The 20,059-nt window shown below is 48.9% G+C and overlaps 1 protein-coding gene across 1 annotated transcript in view; it reads right to left on the reverse strand.

Moving 5' to 3' along the window:
• glis2b (GLIS family zinc finger 2b) overlaps window positions 1–20,059 on the reverse strand; it is an 85,841-nt gene that overhangs the window by 16,418 nt on the left and 49,364 nt on the right. Inside the window, exon 2 of the mRNA XM_082976141.1 lies at window positions 2,778–2,991. Within this exon, the coding sequence (XP_082832267.1) occupies window positions 2,778–2,967 (190 nt within the window). The 5' untranslated portion in view covers window positions 2,968–2,991. The remainder of the gene's footprint in view (window positions 1–2,777; window positions 2,992–20,059) is intronic.

The following is a 20,059-nucleotide window of genomic DNA, read 5'->3' on the forward strand; positions in this document are numbered from 1 at the left end:
CTAACACCTGTGGAAGGGTGAGGAGAGGTCAGACTCTGTCAGATCGGTCGGTCAGAGTACCTAACACCTGTGGAAGGGTGAGGAGAGGTCAGACTCTGTCAGGTCGGTCGGTCAGACTACCTAACACCTGTGGAAGGGTGAGGAGAGGTCAGACTCTGTCAGGTCGGTCGGTCAGAGTACCTAACACCTGTGGAAGGGTGAGGAGAGGTCAGACTGTCAGATCGGTCGGTCAGAGTACCTAACACCTGTGGAAGGGTGAGGAGAGGTCAGACTCTGTCAGGTCGGTCGGTCAGAGTACCTAACACCTGTGGAAGGGTGAGGAGAGGTCAGACTGTCAGATCGGTCGGTCAGAGTACCTAACACCTGTGGAAGGGTGAGGAGAGGTCAGACTGTCAGATCGGTCGGTCAGAGTACCTAACACCTGTGGAAGGGTGAGGAGAGGTTAGACTCTGTCAGATCGGTCGGTCAGAGTACCTAACACCTGTGGAAGGGTGAGGAGAGGTCAGACTCTGTCAGATCGGTCGGTCAGAGTACCTAACACCTGTGGAAGGGTGAGGAGAGGTCAGACTCTGTCAGATCGGTCGGTCAGACTACCTAACACCTGTGGAAGGGTGAGGAGAGGTCAGACTGTCAGATCGGTCGGTCAGAGTACCTAACACCTGTGGAAGGGTGAGGAGAGGTCAGACTGTCAGATCGGTCGGTCAGAGTACCTAACACCTGTGGAAGGGTGAGGAGAGGTCAGACTGTCAGATCGGTCGGTCAGAGTACCTAACACCTGTGGAAGGGTGAGGAGAGGTCAGACTGTCAGATCGGTCGGTCAGAGTACCTAACACCTGTGGAAGGGTGAGGAGAGGTCAGACTCTGTCAGATCGGTCGGTCAGAGTACCTAACACCTGTGGAAGGGTGAGGAGAGGTCAGACTGTCAGATCGGTCGGTCAGAGTACCTAACACCTGTGGAAGGGTGAGGAGAGGTCAGACTCTGTCAGATCGGTCGGTCAGAGTACCTAACACCTGTGGAAGGGTGAGGAGAGGTCAGACTGTCAGATCGGTCGGTCAGAGTACCTAACACCTGTGGAAGGGTGAGGAGAGGTTAGACTCTGTCAGATCGGTCGGTCAGAGTACCTAACACCTGTGGAAGGGTGAGGAGAGGTTAGACTCTGTCAGATCGGTCGGTCAGAGTACCTAACACCTGTGGAAGGGTGAGGAGAGGTCAGACTGTCAGATCGGTCGGTCAGAGTACCTAACACCTGTGGAAGGGTGAGGAGAGGTTAGACTGTCAGATCGGTCGGTCAGAGTACCTAACACCTGTGGAAGGGTGAGGAGAGGTCAGACTGTCAGATCGGTCGGTCAGAGTACCTAACACCTGTGGAAGGGTGAGGAGAGGTCAGACTGTCAGATCGGTCGGTCAGAGTACCTAACACCTGTGGAAGGGTGAGGAGAGGTCAGACTGTCAGGTCGGTCGGTCAGAGTACCTAACACCTGTGGAAGGGTGAGGAGAGGTCAGACTGTCAGGTCGGTCGGTCAGAGTACCTAACACCTGTGGAAGGGTGAGGAGAGGTCAGACTGTCAGATCGGTCGGTCAGAGTACCTAACACCTGTGGAAGGGTGAGGAGAGGTCAGACTGTCAGGTCGGTCGGTCAGAGTACCTAACACCTGTGGAAGGGTGAGGAGAGGTCAGACTGTGTCAGATCGGTCGGTCAGAGTACCTAACACCTGTGGAAGGGTGAGGAGAGGTCAGACTGTCAGGTCGGTCGGTCAGAGTACCTAACACCTGTGGAAGGGTGAGGAGAGGTCAGACTGTCAGGTCGGTCGGTCAGAGTACCTAACACCTGTGGAAGGGTGAGGAGAGGTCAGACTGTCAGATCGGTCGGTCAGAGTACCTAACACCTGTGGAAGGGTGAGGAGAGGTCAGACTCTGTCAGGTCGGTCGGTCAGAGTACCTAACACCTGTGGAAGGGTGAGGAGAGGTCAGACTCTGTCAGATCGGTCGGTCAGAGTACCTAACACCTGTGGAAGGGTGAGGAGAGGTCAGACTCTGTCAGATCGGTCGGTCAGAGTACCTAACACCTGTGGAAGGGTGAGGAGAGGTTAGACTCTGTCAGATCGGTCGGTCAGAGTACCTAACACCTGTGGAAGGGTGAGGAGAGGTCAGACTCTGTCAGATCGGTCGGTCAGAGTACCTAACACCTGTGGAAGGGTGAGGAGAGGTCAGACTGTCAGATCGGTCGGTCAGAGTACCTAACACCTGTGGAAGGGTGAGGAGAGGTCAGACTCTGTCAGATCGGTCGGTCAGAGTACCTAACACCTGTGGAAGGGTGAGGAGAGGTCAGACTGTCAGGTCGGTCGGTCAGAGTACCTAACACCTGTGGAAGGGTGAGGAGAGGTCAGACTGTCAGATCGGTCGGTCAGAGTACCTAACACCTGTGGAAGGGTGAGGAGAGGTCAGACTGTCAGATCGGTCGGTCAGAGTACCTAACACCTGTGGAAGGGTGAGGAGAGGTCAGACTGTCAGATCGGTTGGTCAGAGTACCTAACACCTGTGGGTGTGTGATCTGATTAGATGGATTGATTGGCAGTGTGTTACAGATATGGGTTCACCCTCTTCTCTTTGTGTTCAAACTTGTTCATGTATGAGGTCAGGTTTTGTGTTGTTAGTACGTCCTATCTAATGCCATGTCAGCCATGAATAGAATATGTGAATTTGTACACACCTCTCTGTGTGTGTGTGTGTGTGTGTGTGTGTGTGTGGGGGATGGGGTGGATGTGTCGTCACCCACCTGTGTGTGGCGAGGCCGGGGAGGCGGGCACTATGACGGCTGTGCCATCATCAGCCATGCGGAGCTGCCGGGCGCGCTTGAAGGGTATCGGAGAGAGGGTGAGGGTGGGGGGTGACCGTGCACCCCTGTCCCGCCCGTTGACACGCCCCCGGGGGAGCATTAGGTCCAATGGCTCGTCCAAGGACAGCATGGCTGCAGCCCACGGACCTCCCACCTGCCCAGACAACCAATCAGAGAAGGTCAGGTATTCAGTAGTGATGGTGGAAAACATCTATACATTCCATATTGGATATTATTTTTGTAATATATCATATCGTATTGTTTTGACAATTTTGCAATATTATTTTGCGCTCGGTGGCTGTACCTGCCTGGACCAAAACTCCTTCATAAACTTGTCTTCTTTTTAAATAGGGAGACAATTTGTTTTCAGCACTTTTATTTTCATGACTGATCAAAACTCATTTTCTCATGTTCTCTCTCTGCAGCTGTCACACCCTGACCTGAGAGAGACGTTTTGCTCTGTTTAGTTAGGTCAGGGTGTGATATGGGGTGGGCATTCTATGTATTTTATTTCTATGTTTTGGCCGGGTATGGTTTCCAATCAGAGGCAGCTGTCTATCATTGTCTCTGATTGGGAACCATACTTAGGCAGCCTTTTCCCACCTGTGTTTCGTGGGTAGTTTTCTGTTTTGTGTTTTACCTGACAGAACTGTGTTCTGATTTAAATAAAGAATCATGAACACGTGCCACGCTACATCTTGGTCCCCTCATTGCGACGGTCATTACAGCAGCAGACATAGTGAGCAATATGTTTGGAACATACAATCACAAAATCACAGTATCAAATCGCAATACATATTGTATCAACACCAAAGTATTGTGAAAATATCATATCGTGAGGTCCCTGGAAATGGCCAGCCCTAGTATTCAGCCAATCATACTTGGAGTGGCCAGCCCTAGTATTCAGCCAATCATACATGGAGAGAGTGGCCAGCCCTAGTATTCAGCCAATCATACATGGAGAGAGTGGCCAGCCCTAGTATGCAGCTAATCATACTTGGAGAGAGTGGCCAGCCCTAGTATTCAGCCAATCATACTTGGAGAGAGTGGCCAGCCCTAGTATTCAGCCAATCATACTTGGAGAGAGTGGCCAGCCCTAGTATTCAGCCAATCATACTTGGAGAGAGTGGCCAGCCCTAGTATTCAGCCAATCATACTTGGAGAGAGTGCAATGGCTCTATTCCCACAGACTTCCGACCTGCACAGAGATAGTGGTTAGAGACAGGTCGCCTAGTGGTTAGAGGCAGGTAGCCTAGTGGTTAGAGGCAGGTAGCCTAGTGGTTAGAGGCAGGTAGCCTAGTGGTTAGAGGAAGGTAGCCTAGTGGTTAGAGGCAGGTAGCCTAGTGGTTAGAGGCAGGTAGCCTAGTGGTTAGAGGCAGGTAGCCTAGTGGTTAGAGGCAGGTCGCCTAGTGTTTAGAGGCAGGTCGCCTAGTGTTTAGAGACAGGTCGCCTAGTGGTTAGAGACAGGTAGCCTAGTGGTTAGAGACAGGTAGCCTAGTGGTTAGAGACAGGTAGCCTAGTGGTTAGAGACAGGTAGCCTAGTGGTTAGAGACAGGTAGCCTAGTGGTTAGAGGCAGGTCGCCTAGTGTTTAGAGGCAGGTCGCCTAGTGTTTAGAGACAGGTCGCCTAGTGGTTAGAGACAGGTAGCCTAGTGGTTAGAGACAGGTAGCCTAGTGGTTAGAGACAGGTAGCCTAGTGGTTAGAGACAGGTAGCCTAGTGGTTAGAGACAGGTAGTCTAGTGGTTAGAGACAGGTAGCCTAGTGGTTAGAGACAGGTAGCCTAGTGGTTAGAGACAGGTAGTCTAGTGGTTAGAGACAGGTAGCCTAGTGGTTAGAGGCAGGTAGCCTAGTGGTTAGAGACAGGTAGCCTAGTGGTTAGAGACAGGTAGCCTAGTGGTTAGAGACAGGTAGCCTAGTGGTTAGAGACAGGTAGCCTAGTGGTTAGAGACAGGTAGCCTAGTGGTTAGAGACAGGTAGCCTAGTGGTTAGAGACAGGTAGTCTAGTGGTTAGAGACAGGTAGCCTAGTGGTTAGAGACAGGTAGCCTAGTGGTTAGAGACAGGTAGCCTAGTGGTTAGAGACAGGTAGCCTAGTGGTTAGAGACAGGTAGCCTAGTGTTTAGAGACAGGTAGTCTAGTGGTTAGAGACAGGTAGCCTAGTGGTTAGAGACAGGTAGCCTAGTGGTTAGAGACAGGTAGTCTAGTGGTTAGAGACAGGTAGCCTAGTGGTTAGAAACAGGTAGTCTAGTGGTTAGAGGCAGGTAGCCTAGTGGTTAGAGACAGGTAGCCTAGTGGTTAGAGACAGGTAGCCTAGTGGTTAGAGACAGGTAGCCTAGTGGTTAGAGACAGGTAGCCTAGTGGTTAGAGACAGGTAGCCTAGTGGTTAGAGACAGGTAGTCTAGTGGTTAGAGACAGGTAGCCTAGTGGTTAGAGACAGGTAGTCTAGTGGTTAGAGACAGGTAGTCTAGTGGTTAGAGACAGGTAGCCTAGTGGTTAGAGACAGGTAGTCTAGTGGTTAGAGGCAGGTAGCCTAGTGGTTAGAGACAGGTAGCCTAGTGGTTAGAGACAGGTAGCCTAGTGGTTAGAGGCAGGTAGCCTAGTGTTTTTATGTGTTTATTTATTTCACCTTTATTTAACCAGGTAGGCTAGTTGAGAACAAGTTCTCATTTACAATTGCGACCTGGCCAGGATAAAGCAAAGCAGTTCGACAACATACAACAACACAGAGTTACACATGGAATAAAACAAACATACAGTCAATAATACAGTAGAAAAATAAGTCTATGTACAATGTGAGCAAATGAGGTGAGATAAGGGAGGTAAAGGCAAAAAAAGTCCATGGTGGCAAAGTAAATGCAATATAGCAAGTAAAACACTGGAATGGTAGATTTGTAGTAGAAGAAAGTGCAAAGTAGAAATAGAGATAATGGGTTGCAAAGGAGCAAAATAATAAAAAAATAAATACAGTAGGGGAAGAGGTAGTTGTTTGGGCTAAATTATAGATGGCCTATGTACAGGTGCAGTGATCTGTGAGCTGCTCTGACAGCTGGTGCTTAAAGCAAGTGAAGGAGATAAGTGTTTCCAGTTTCAGAGATTTTTGTAGTTCATTCCAGTCATTGGCAGCAGAGAACTGGAAAGAGAGACGGCCAAAGGAGGAATTGGCTTTGGGGGTGACCAGGGAGATATACCTGCTGGAGCGCGTGCTACAGGTGAGTGCTGCTATGGTGACCAGTGAGCGGAGATAAGGGGGGACTTTACCTAGCAGAGAAGTACAGTGGAGTATGCACAGCAGCTATGAAGGTTGCTAGCCTGTTTGGTTCAACCTATCTCTGTGAATCAGCGTTCTGACATGAACTTCATCAAGAACAAACACAGAACACACCTCACTGATGCACATCTGAAAGACTCACTCACAATTGCAGTGTCAAGTTACACACCAGATTACAATACACTGGTGAACAGCATGCAATGGCAGTCTTCCCACTAACAAAGAAACAGATACCAGATGTCAGTGGCAACATGGCAGTGCCATGGCGAAGTTGAATTAAAATATTGAAGAATTGTGTTCAATTTAAAAGTGTGTTAAAAAATGCAGCAGATTTGGTCATTATTTCAAAATGTGACAAGATTTATTTAAAAAATAAGTTGATTTTTCTAACATTACCATAATTGATAACTTTATGAAACATAGTTCATGATTTGTTAAAAGGGTTTGTCAGTGGCTAGTGAAAATGGGACATTTTTCCTATGAAATGTAGTGATGTAAGGGATCATCTGAAAATTTAACAATTACTGTGTCACAGAAGTTGTCATGTAGAGAAGAGGACCAAGGCGCAGCGGGATTGTGGACACTCATGTTTATTAAAGGAAACATGTAAAGCATCCACTTGAACAAAAAAAACCCCAATAAACAGTACTTACAACAGTAACAGTGTGGCAGGCTCAAACCAACGCAGTGCACACAAACACACCCAACTAATATAGGACTTCCAATCAAAGGCAACACCACACAGCTGCCTTCAATTGGAAGTCCACCCCAATTACCTCTACATAGAAACACCCAACCTAGACAGAACAAAGAAAACCCAACTTCTTCTGCCACGCCCTGACCAACACTTGTACACCTACTCCACCTGCTGGTCAGGACGTGACATACTGAGATTAAAGTGCTGAATATTGATATCTGTTTCCCACCTTATTGTCATTGTTGATAATTAGTGTGAGAAATTATTAACGTGATCAGTGTCTTCACATAGATGAGTATCATTAATCATTATTAATAACGTATAACTAAAGGCAAACTGAGCAAATTTGTTATTTCAGAAGAGCGTATCAAACTGGTAGCCCTTCGTATGACTCAGTACCCATGAAGTAGCTCTCGGTTTCAAAAAGGTTGGTGACCCCTGGTTTAGAGACAGGTAGGCTAGTGGTTAGAGACAGGTAGCCTAGTGGTTAGAGACAGGTAGCCTAGTGGTTAGAGACAGGTAGCCTAGTGGTTAGAGACAGGTAGCCTAGTGGTTAGAGACAGGTAGCCTAGTGGTTAGAGACAGGTAGCCTAGTGGTTAGAGACAGGTAGCCTAGTGGTTAGAGACAGGTAGCCTAGTGTTTAGAGACAGGTAGCCTAGTGTTTAGAGACAGGTAGCCTAGTGGTTAGAGACAGGTAGCCTAGTGGTTAGAGACAGGTAGCCTAGTGGTTAGAGACAGGTAGCCTAGTGGTTAGAGACAGGTAGCCTAGTGGTTAGAGACAGGTAGCCTAGTGGTTAGAGACAGGTAGCCTAGTGGTTAGAGACAGGTAGTCTAGTGGTTAGAGACAGGTAGCCTAGTGGTTAGAGACAGGTAGCCTAGTGGTTAGAGACAGGTAGCCTAGTGTTTAGAGACAGGTAGCCTAGTGGTTAGAGACAGGTAGCCTAGTGGTTAGAGACAGGTAGCCTAGTGGTTAGAGACAGGTCGCCTAGTGGTTAGAGACAGGTAGCCTAGTGGTTAGAGACAGGTAGCCTAGTGGTTAGAGACAGGTAGCCTAGTGGTTAGAGACAGGTAGCCTAGTGGTTAGAGACAGGTCGCCTAGTGGTTAGAGACAGGTAGCCTAGTGTTTAGAGACAGGTAGCCTAGTGTTTAGAGACAGGTAGTCTAGTGGTGAGAGACAGGTAGCCAAGTGGTTAGAGACAGGTAGCCTAGTGGTTAGAGGCAGGTCGCCTAGTGGTTAGAGGCAGGTCGCCTAGTGGTTAGAGGCAGGTAGCCTAGTGGTTAGAGGCAGGTAGCCTAGTGGTTAGAAGCAGGTAGCCTAGTGTTTAGAGACAGGTAGCCTAGTGGTTAGAGGCAGGTAGTCTAGTGGTTAGAGACAGGTAGTCTAGTGGTTAGAGACAGGTAGCCTAGTGGTTAGAGACAGGTAGCCTAGTGGTGAGAGCGTTGGACTAGTAACCAGAAGGTTGCAAGATTGAATCCCCGAGCTGACAAGGTAAAAATCTGTCGTTCTGCCCCTGAACAAGGCAGTTAACCCACAGTTCCTAGGCCGCCATTGAAAATAAGAATTTGTTCCTAACTGACTTGCCTAGTAAAATAAATATTGAATGTGGGTTTTAATATCAAATACACTTATTTCATATAATATGACTGGTATGGTCAATGCCAATGATTTATACTGTAACAGCAAAGTAATTCAGTGTTTTTAACAACTGTAATAATGTGATGACCAATGAACAGAGCGAGTCAGTGAAGGTGTGGTTAGGTAATGACTCTGTTTAATACAGGGACTGGTTAGAGGATGACCTCTGGTATACTCTGAATTCTACTTTAATATCCACTACACTGTCTTACCCATAACTACACTGTCTCTACCCCATAACTACACTGTCTTACCCATAACTACACTGTCTTACCCATAACTACACTGTCTTACCCATAACTACACTGTCTTACCCATAACTACACTGCCTTACCCATAACTACACTGTCTTACCCATAACTACACTGTCTTACCCATAACTACACTGTCTTACTCATAACTACACTGTCTTACCCATAACTACACTGTCTTACCCATAACTACACTGTCTTACCCATAACTACACTGTCTCGCCTCCTAGCAAAGCACATGCACACTCAAACGAAGCACACAGTCATCCTCCCCCCCACTGCCCCCCCCCCCACACACACACACACTGTCCTCCACCCCCCCCCCCCCCACCCCCCACACACACACACTTCTCCCAGTGTCCCCTCCCTCCCTCCTGTGACCTTTGCTCACACACTCTTCCACAGGAATGTTTACAATCCAATCCAGATGCTCAACCTGACCCCTCCACCCCCCCACCTCCCTCCGGTCACTGCCCTCTAGCCCCCCTGGTCAGCACCTCCCAATCACTATGGATCTTGTAGCCTCACTGCATGACCCCCCCCCCCCCTCCACTTTACACACACACACACACACACACACACACACACACACACACACACACACACACACACACACACACACACACACACACACACACACACACACACACACACACACACACACACACACACACACACACACACACACACCACACACACACACACACACACACACACACACACACAAACAGGCTGACACCGACACTGGCCCCTTCTCCCATCTCCAGGGTCTGATCAACTCACCTCTGGGGGACCCCTCTCCTGGGGGACCCCTCTCCTGGGGGACTCCTGCCCCATGTAACTCCACTAACAAGTGGTGACTGGAGCTCCAGTCATGGCATACTTCCCACAACTATCATCCAATCAGCAACTTAACACCTCAGACTTCCAAGCACATTTCAACCTTTATTTCATGAGGCATGAAGTGATATTCTTTAAGAATATACAGGATTAATATAACTCAAATAATAACTCGTTTTAGATAAAAGCATCTGCTAAATGTCCAAGGTAATATAGAATATCTAACAATACACCACCACTATTCTCCTCTCAGTCTCTGAGTAACACACAGTAGTACAGTAGTCCAATTACATTCAAAGGGCTTTATTGGCATGGTAAACATATGTTTACATACAATAAACAAAAGGGAAATAAACAAAGGAAACTTTAGTGAACATTACACTCACAAAATGTTTTAAAGACTATAGACATTTCTAATGTTATATTATTGTCTATGTACAACGTGCAAGTAGTTGAAGTATGAAAGGGAAAATAAATAAACATTTAAATATAGGTTGTATTTACAATGTTGTTTGTGGTGGAATGTGTGGGCATTGCTTCCTTCTAGGAGGTTGTAGAATTGAACAGCTCTTTTCTGCCCTGCATGCATTTTGGGGGGTTTTGCGTTGAACACAAAGTACATTTTGACAGAATTCTGCATGCGGAGTCTCAATTGGGTGTTTGTCCCATTTTGTGAATTATTGGTTGGTGAGTGGACCCCAGACCTCACAACCATAGAGGGCAACTCTCTCTCTCTCTTTCTCTCTCAATTGCTCGCTTGCCTCTCTCTCTCTCTTTCTCTCTCTCTTTCTCTCACTTTCTCTCTTTATCGATCTCTCTCAATTCAATTTCAATTTCTCTCTCTGTCCCTCTCTCTCTTTATCTATCTCTCTCTCAATTCAATTTCAATTTCTCTCTCTGTCCCTCTCTCTCTTTTTTATCTATCTCTCTCTCTCAATTCAATTTCAATGTTTCTCTCTGTCCCTCTCTCTCCTCTCTCAGTCACAGTACTGTCTATATTTCTGCCGCACAGCTCTAATACACACACTGATCTACTCCCGCCCCCAGCTGACACATAAACAAACACACACACACACACACACACACACACACACACACACACACACACACACACACACACACACACACACACACACACACACACACACACACACACACACACACACACACACACACACACACACACACACACACACACACAAGCAATTATCCTGCTGTAATTTCCACAAATCCTGCCCCGGCTTCTCTCTCCATCTCCTGTCTCTCTCTCTCTCTCTCTCAAACACACACTCACTCTCTCTCTTTCTCTCTCTCTTTCTCTCTGTCACACACACATCCCCACACATCCCCACATTCACTCACTCATACACATACTTACACAAACACAGAGCTGCGCTGCGGTGGTGCAGAACTGAATGGTGGTCTTTGAGAGCGAGTTTGGCCAGGGGCCACATGAGGAGAAGCTGTGTCTGGGAGGGGAAGGGGTCACCAAGTTCAGCCACCCCACTGCCACAACCCAGTCCAGGGGGATAGCAGGCCTGATCAGCAGGAGATAGCAGGGGATGACACACACACAGGAGGGACATACACAAGCAGAGTGGGACACACACACACACACATACACACACACACACACACACGGGAGGGAAAACACACACAGAGAGCGGGACACACACACACAAAGAGCACTCAACTAATATCTACACACTCTGCAGAGAATACCACATGACCTGTGTTCTAATCTAAAGACACAAATAACTGATGTCCGGAGACGTGTAACATAACCTAGTGGAGACCTGTAACATAACCTAGTGGAGACCTGTAACATAACCTAGTGGAGACCTGTAACATAACCTAGTAGAGACCTGTAACATAACCTAGTGGAGACCTGTAACATAACCTAGTGGAGACCTGTAACATAACCTAGTGGAGACCTGTAACATAACCTAGTGGAGACCTGTAGCATAACATAGTGGAGACCTGTAACATAACCTAGTGGAGACCTGTAACATAACCTAGTGGAGACCTGTAACATAACCTAGTGGAGACCTGTAACATAACCTAGTGGAGACCTGTAACATAACCTAGTGGAGACCTGTAACATAACCTAGTGGAGACCTGTAACATAACCTAGTGGAGACCTGTAACATAACCTAGTGGAGACCTGTAACATAACCTAGTGGAGAACTGTAACATAACCTAGTGGAGACCTGTAACATAACCTAGTGGAGACCTGTAACATAACCTAGTGGAGACCTGTAACATAACCTAGTGGAGCACTGTAGCATAACATAGTGGAGACCTGTAACATAACCTAGTGGAGACCTGTAACGTAACCTAGTGGAGACCTGTAACATAACCTAGTGGAGACCTGTAACATAACCTAGTGGAGACCTGTAACATAACCTAGTGGAGCACTGTAACATAACCTAGTCAGAGGTAAGTGGAGGGGAGTCCTTCATACATTTTTCAAAGCACAGCAATACAAACCATACGTGTTGGAGGTACAGATCATAATGCCTTGCTGCAGAAAGGTGCATTGGTAATATAACATACTCTCTCGCAAGGTGACGCCAACTGCCAAGTTCATTAGCAATTGTCTAATCGTGAAATACCCAGACAACGTACAGACAACATATAACCAAAAGGTATACACAGAATGATCATGTTACTGTACCAATGCTGTAGTCTAATGACATTCTGCCCATGGTCAGGTTGGTATCAGGTCAGTAAGAGAAGTTAATATACAATCTGTTGTATCTCCTGACTCTTGCTGTCTGGCTCACTTTCAGAGCAATCAGGTCACATTGGTGGGCACTAGAACCTATCCTTTCAAAGGACACTAGCCACACCCTAAATCATAACCCTAATAACTTATGTCGGGCTAAACCACGCCTACCACCCCTCTGATTGGTCCTTTGGTCATTTGAGTCCTTCCCAAGGATTTGTTTTAATACTGACTCACCTGTATAATGTATTGATGTTCCCAGAGGAAGAGTAGTAGTAGGAGATAGGTATAGCCTTGATAAGAACTTACAGTGAGGGAAAAAAGTATTTGATCCCCTGCTGATTTTGTACGTTTGCCCACTGACAAAGAAATGATCAGTCTATAATTTTAATGGTAGGTTTATTTGAACAGTGAGAGACAGAATAACAACAAAAAAATCCAGAAAAACACATGTCAAAAAGGTTATAAATTGATTTGCATTATAATGAGGGAAATAAGTATTTGACCCCTCTGCAAAACATGACTTAGTACTTGGTGGCATAACCCTTGTTGGCAATCACAGAGGTCAGACGTTTCTTGTAGTTGGCCACCAGGTTTGCACACATCTCAGGAGGGATTTTGTCCCACTCCTCTTTGCAGATCTTCTCCAAGTCATTAAGGTTTCGAGGCTGACGTTTGGCAACTCGAACCTTCAGCTCCCTCCACAGATTTTCTATGCGATTAAGGTCTGGAGACTGGCTAGGCCACTCCAGGACCTTAATGTGCTTCTTCTTGAGCCACTCCTTTGTTGCCTTGGCCGTGTGTTTTGGGTCATTTTCATGCTGGAATACCCATCCACGATCCATTTTCAATGCCCTGGCTGAGGGAAGGAGGTTCTCATCCAAGATTTGACGGTACATGGCCCTGTCCATCGTCCCTTTGACGCGGTGAAGTTGTCCTGTCCCCTTAGCAGAAAAACACCCCCAAAGCATAATGTTTCCACCTCCATGTTTGACGGTGGGGATGGTGTTCTTGGGGTCATAGGCAGCATTTCTCCTCCTCCAAACACGGCGAGTTAAGTTGATGCCAAAGAGCTCCATTTTGGTCTCATCTGACCACAACACTTTCACCCAGTTGTCCTCTGAATCATTCAGATGTTCATTGGCAAACTTCAGACGGGCATGTATATGTGCTTTCTTGAGCAGGGGGACCTTGCGGGCGCTGCAGGATTTCAGTCCTTCACGGCGTAGTGAGTTACCAATTGTTTTCTTGGTGACTATGGTCCCAGCTGCTTTGAGATCATTGACAAGATCCTCCCGTGTTGTTCTGGGCTGATTCCTCACCGTTCTCATGATCACTGCAACTCCACGAGGTGAGATCTTGCATGGAGCCCCAGGCCGAGGGAGATTGACAGTTCTTTTGTGTTTCTTCCATTTGCGAATAATCGCACCAACTGTTGTCCCCTTCTCACCAAGCTGCTTGGCGATGGTCTTGTAGCCCATTCCAGCCTTGTGTAGGTCTACAATCTTGTCCCTGACATCCTTGGAGAGCTCTTTGGTCTTGGCCATGGTGGAGAGTTTGGAATCTGATTGATTGATTGCTTCTGTGGACAGGTGTCTTTTATACAGGTAACAAGCTGAGATTAGGAGCACTCCCTTTAAGAGTGTGCTCCTAATCTCAGCTCGTTACCTGTACAAAAGACACCTGGGAGCCAGAGATCTTTCTGATTGAGAGGGGGTCAAATACTTATTTGCCTCATTAAAAAGCAAATCAATTTATAACATTTTTGACATGTGTTTTTCTGGATTTTTGTTGTTGTTATTCTGTCTCTCACTGTTCAAATAAACCTACCATTAAAATGATAGACTGATCATTTCTTTGTCAGTGGGCAAACGTACAAAATCAGCAGGGGATCAAATACCTTTTTCCCTCAGTGTAGTTCATCATTTTCATGTGTTTGATATCTAATTCAGAGTAATGTCCTACAGTGACCTGTGTCTCCCACCTTGAAAGTGTGTGTGTGTGTGTGTGTACGTGTGTACGTGTGTGTTCTATGTCCTGACAGATTCCAACAGTTTATATCTGTCTAACCCCACATATGTCAACACTACAAGGCAATCACCTGCTTCATACCTACTCCAGGCATAGACTGATAAACACACACAAAATCACATGATGTTTGAATAAGAGTGTGTTGTAACCTGACCAATGAGGTAGATGATGGATAAGAATACCAGACCTGCATTCAAATAGTATTTGAATACTAATAATTTAAACTTTAGCAGTGCTTGATTGAGCTTATCACACTCACAGAAAGTGGGCCACAAATTTCCGGCCTCCGTCTCCCTCCCCTTCTCCCTCTGTCTGCTTCTCTGGCCTCCTGAGAGTCTGGGTACATGTGGTAACTTCATCAAGCCTCTGCCAGCAGAGTAGATCTCCCTCTGTCTGCTTCTCTGGCCTCCTGAGAGTCTGGGTACATGTGGTAACTTCATCAAGCCTCTGCCAGCAGAGTAGATCTCCCTCTGTCTGCTTCTCTGGCCTCCTGAGAGTCTGGGTACATGTGGTAACTTCATCAAGCCTCTGCCAGCAGAGTATATCTCCCTCTGTCCGCTTCTCTGGACTCCTGAGAGTCTGGGTACATGTGGTAACTTCATCAAGCCTCTGCCAGCAGAGTAGATCTCCCTCTGTCTGCTTCTCTGGCCTCCTGAGAGTCTGGGTACATGTGGTAACTTCATCAAGCCTCTGCCAGCAGAGTAGACCTCCCTCTGTCTGCTTCTCTGGCCTCCTGAGAGTCTGGGTACATGTGGTAACTTCATCAAGCCTCTGCCAGCAGAGTAGACCTCCCTCTGTCTGCTTCTCTGGCCTCCTGAGAGTCTGGGTACATGTGGTAACTTCATCAAGCCTCTGCCAGCAGAGTATATCTCCCTCTGTCTGCTTCTCTGGCCTCCTGAGAGTCTGGGTACATGTGGTAACTTCATCAAGCCTCTGCCAGCAGAGTAGATCTCCCTCTGTCTGCTTCTCTGGCCTCCTGAGAGTCTGGGTACATGTGGTAACTTCATCAAGCCTCTGCCAGCAGAGTAGACCTCCCTCTGTCTGCTTCTCTGGCCTCCTGAGAGTCTGGGTACATGTGGTAACTTCATCAAGCCTCTGCCAGCAGAGTAGACCTCCCTCTGTCTGCTTCTCTGGCCTCCTGAGAGTCTGGGTACATGTGGTAACTTCATCAAGCCTCTGCCAGCAGAGTAGACCTCCCTCTGTCTGCTTCTCTGGACTCCTGAGAGTCTGGGTACATGTGGTAACTTCATCAAGCCTCTGCCAGCAGAGTATATCTCCCTCTGTCTGCTTCTCTGGCCTCCTGAGAGTCTGGGTACATGTGGTAACTTCATCAAGCCTCTGCCAGCAGAGTAGACCTCCCTCTGTCTGCTTCTCTGGCCTCCTGAGAGTATGGGTACATGTGGTAACTTCATCAAGCCTCTGCCAGCAGAGTAGATCTCCCTCTGTCTGCTTCTCTGGCCTCCTGAGAGTCTGGGTACATGTGGTAACTTCATCAAGCCTCTGCCAGCAGAGTATATCTCCCTCTGTCTGCTTCTCTGGCCTCCTGAGAGTCTGGGTACATGTGGTAACTTCATCAAGCCTCTGCCAGCAGAGTAGATCTCCCTCTGAGTTGTGTAACTCACATCACACACTGCCAACGTGTTTTAGTTTTAGTTTGTCTAATGTAGCAGAAAATCACCCGTCATCCCCTTTAAACTGTGAAATCCCTCCCTGTGATGCCTAGTCACTTTACCCCTATACATATCTACCTATTTCACTCCAGTATCCCTGCACATTATAAATATGGTATTGAAACTGACCCTGTATATAACTTCTTACTTTCTCCTGTTCTTCTTATTTTTTATTTCTGTGTGTTTCTGTTCTACCTTATGTTATTTTGTTACATTGATATTGAATACTGCATTGTTTGGTTTAGAGGTGGCAAGAAAGGCATTTCTGTACTTATGCACGTGACATTAAAACTTGAAACCGTCCCTGACCGCCCCATCAGATCCCTTCCTGTGGCTGATGGTCCTATCAGTGTGCTCCGTTCTCCGTGGTGCCTGGGGCAGAATCCACTGCAGGGGTCTGGACACAAAAGCCCCTCTTATATTCACACACCCCAGTAGCTCCACGTGTAAACCATTACAAGACCTGACCTGAGGACAGACGCTATACATCATCTTCTCTTCCCATTTTTAACTAGTCCAACCCTGCTAACACTAGCCTGGTCCCAGATCTGTCTGTGCTGTCTTGCCAACTCCTATGGTTATTTACGTCAAACAGTGACAATGACCATAGGAGTTAGCAAGCTGTCACCCTATAAACTGAGCAATCCAACAGTGGTACAGTCCAGACTGTCATACAGGCTGGGTTGGAATGCTGCAATACCCTGGGGAAAAAGAGGGGGGTGATGGGGAGACATGCTAAGGATACTGTTAAAGCTGTATCTATAAAATGTCTCAAAGAGTCCTATGTAACAGTATACTGTACATGACAGCAATCATCTCTCAAGAATAGAATGATGAACAGCATGTGATCGGCCCTTTAGAAATACTAGGCACATTCAGAGCAACTATAAAATAGTCCCCTCTTGAGGTCCGCCTGGCCATACTGTTCTCATACTGTTCTCATGTCCCCGTTTAGTACTAGAGGGTATGTTGAAAAAGTGAATCAGCGGTGCTGGAAATGAATGACTCTGCTGCATGTTGATTCGCCTCAGGATACCCTCTCTTTACAGTAATGACTTTGGAGAAGGGCCCTGGCTGGCTGGAAGTGAGTCAGTGTGTGGATTCTAGAACCAGCGGAGGTCAGAAGGAAGGGGGAGCTAGCTGGCCGTGTGTGTGTGTGTGTGTGTGTGTGTGTGTGTGTGTGTGTGTGTGTGTGTGTGTGTGTGTGTGTGTGTGTGTGTGTGTGTGTGTGTGTGTGTGTGTGTGTGGTGTGTGTGTGTGTGTGTGTGTGTGTGTGTACAGCCCAGTCAGTGATTTAGGAGGGGGCAGTGGTGGGATGGCGGGAGGCTGTGAAGTTTGGGGAAGGGGTGTTGCTCGGCCCCTGCGCAGACTTCCTCACTCAGCCGTGGGGTCGCTAGCCTCTTTGAAAGGCGGCTTTGTGCCCCTCCGGAGCCCCCCCCTCGCCCCTGCCAAGGCAAAGCAAACACAGGCTGTAACAGCTGAATGACAGCGAGGGGGGTGAGGAGAGTGAATGAGAGGTCTGTGTCTCCTCTGTTTTACCTCCCTTTCCCATCCTATTCCAGGTTCTTTTCTGCCTCCCCTGTAAGGAAGTACCCAACTCAACACACTTCCCTTTGGCGCTTAGGAAAGGTGAGGTAATGCATATGCTGGGTGGTGGGCAAGTCAGAGGGATGGTTGGGTGAGGTGGAAGGTGACATGGGGGAGAGGTGGAAGGTCACATGGGGGAGAGGTGGAAGGTGACATGGGGGGTGAGGTGGAAGGTGACATGGGGGGTGAGGTGGAAGGTCACATGGGGGAGAGGTGGAAGGTCACATGGAGGAAGAGGTGGAAGGTCACATGGAGAGAGGTGGAAGGTCACATGGGGAGAGGTGGAAGGTCACATGGGGAGAGGTGGAAGGTCACATGGGGGAGAGGTGGAAGGTCACATGGGGGAGAGGTGGAAGGTGACATGGGGGAGAGGTGGAAGGTGACATGGGGGAGAGGTGGAAGGTGACATGGGAGGAGAGGTGGAAGGTGACATGGGGGAGAGGTGGAAGGTCACATGGGGGGTGAGGTGGAAGGTCACATGGGGGGTGAGGTGGAAGGTGACATGGGGGAGAGGTGGAAGTTGACATGGGGGGAGAGGTGGAAGGTAACATGGGGGGTGAGGTGGAAGGTAACATGGGGGAGAGGTGGAAGGTGACATGTGGGGTGAGGTGGAAGGTAACATGGGGGAGAGGTGGAAGGTGACATGGGGGGTGAGGTGGAAGGTGACATGAGGGGAGAGGTGGAAGGTAACATGGGGGGAGAGGTGGAAGGTAACATGGGGGTGAGGTGGAAGGTCACATGGGGGAGAGGTGGAAGGTGACATGTGGGGTGAGGTGGAAGGTAACATGGGGAGAGGTGGAAGGTGACATGGGGGGTGAGGTGGAAGGTGACATGGGGGAGAGGTGGAAGGTGACATGGGGGAGAGGTGGAAGGGAACATGGGGGAGAGGTGGAAGGTAACATGGGGGAGAGGTGGAAGGTGACATGGGGGAGAGGTGGAAGGTGACATGGGGGAGAGGCGGAAGGTGACATGGGGGAGAGGTGGAAGGTGACATGGGGCGAGGTGGAAGGTGACATGGGGAGAGGTGGAAGGTGACATGGGGGAGAGGTGGAAGGGAACATGGGGGAGAGGTGGAAGGTAACATGGGGGAGAGGTGGAAGGTGACATGGGGGAGAGGTGGAAGGTGACATGGGGGAGAGACGGAAGGTGACATGGGGGAGAGGTGGAAGGTCACATGGGGGTGAGGTGGAAGGTCACATGGGGGGTGAGGTGGAAGGTGACATGGGGAAGAGGTGGAAGGTCACATGGAGGAAGAGGTGGAAGGTCACATGGAGAGAGGTGGAAGGTGACATGGGGGGTGAGGTGGAAGGTGACATGGGGGAGAGGTGGAAGGTCACATGGAGGAAGAGGTGGAAGGTCACATGGGGAGAGAGGTGGAAGGTCACATGGGGGAGAGGTGGAAGGTCACATGGAGGAGAGAGGTGGAAGGTCACATGGAGGAGAGGTGGAAGGTCACATGGGGGGTGAGGTGGAAGGTGACATGGGGGAGAGGTGGAAGGTCACATGGAGGGAGAGGTGGAAGGTCACATGGAGGAGAGGTGGAAGGTCACATGGGGGAGAGGTGGAAGGTCACATGGGGGAGAGGTGGAAGGTGACATGGGGAGAGGTGGAAGGTGACATGGGGAGAGGTGGAAGGTCACATGGGGGAGAGGTGGAAGGTGACATGGGGAGAGATGGAAGGTAACATGGGGGGTGTGGTGGAAGGTAACATGGGGGAGAGGTGGAAGGTAACATGGGGGGTGAGGTGGAAGGTGACATGAGGGGAGAGGTGGAAGGTAATATGGGGGGAGAGGTGGAAGGTAACATGGGGGTGAGGTGGAAGGTCACATGGGGGAGAGGTGGAAGGTGACATGTGGGGTGAGGTGGAAGGTAACATGGGGGAGAGGTGGAAGGTGACATGGGGGGTGAGGTGGAAGATGACATGGGGGAGAGGTGGAAGGTAACATGGGGGAGAGGTGGAAGGTGACATGGGGGGAGAGGTGGAAGGTGACATGGGGGAGAGGTGGAAGGTGACATGGGGGAGAGGTGGAAGGTGACATGGGGGGAGAGGTGGAAGGTGACATGGGGGAGAGGTGGAAGGTAACATGGGGGGAGAGGTGGAAGGTGACATGGGGGGTGAGGTGGAAGGTGACATGGGGGAGAGGTGGAAGGTGACATGGGGGAGAGGTGGAAGGTGACATGGGGGGTGAGGTGGAAGGTCACATGGGGGGAGAGGTGGAAGGTGACATGGGGAGTGAGGTGGAAGGTAACATGGGGGGTGAGGTGGAAGGTCACATGGGGGGAGAGGTGGAAGGTGACATGGGGGGAGAGGTGGAAGATGACATGGGGGAGAGGTGGAAGGTGACATGGGGGGAGAGGTGGAAGGTAACATGGGGGGAGAGGTGGAAGGTCACATGGGGGGAGAGGTGGAAGGTCACATGGGGGGTGAGGTGGAAGGTCACATGGGGGGTGTGGTGGAAGGTAACATGGGGGAGAGGTGGAAGATGACATGGGGAGAGGTAGAAGGTGACATGGG

The sequence above is a fragment of the Salmo salar genome, chromosome 06 (genome assembly GCF_965601325.2).
Source record: "Salmo salar chromosome 06, fSalSal1, whole genome shotgun sequence".
NCBI lineage: Eukaryota > Metazoa > Chordata > Actinopteri > Salmoniformes > Salmonidae > Salmo > Salmo salar.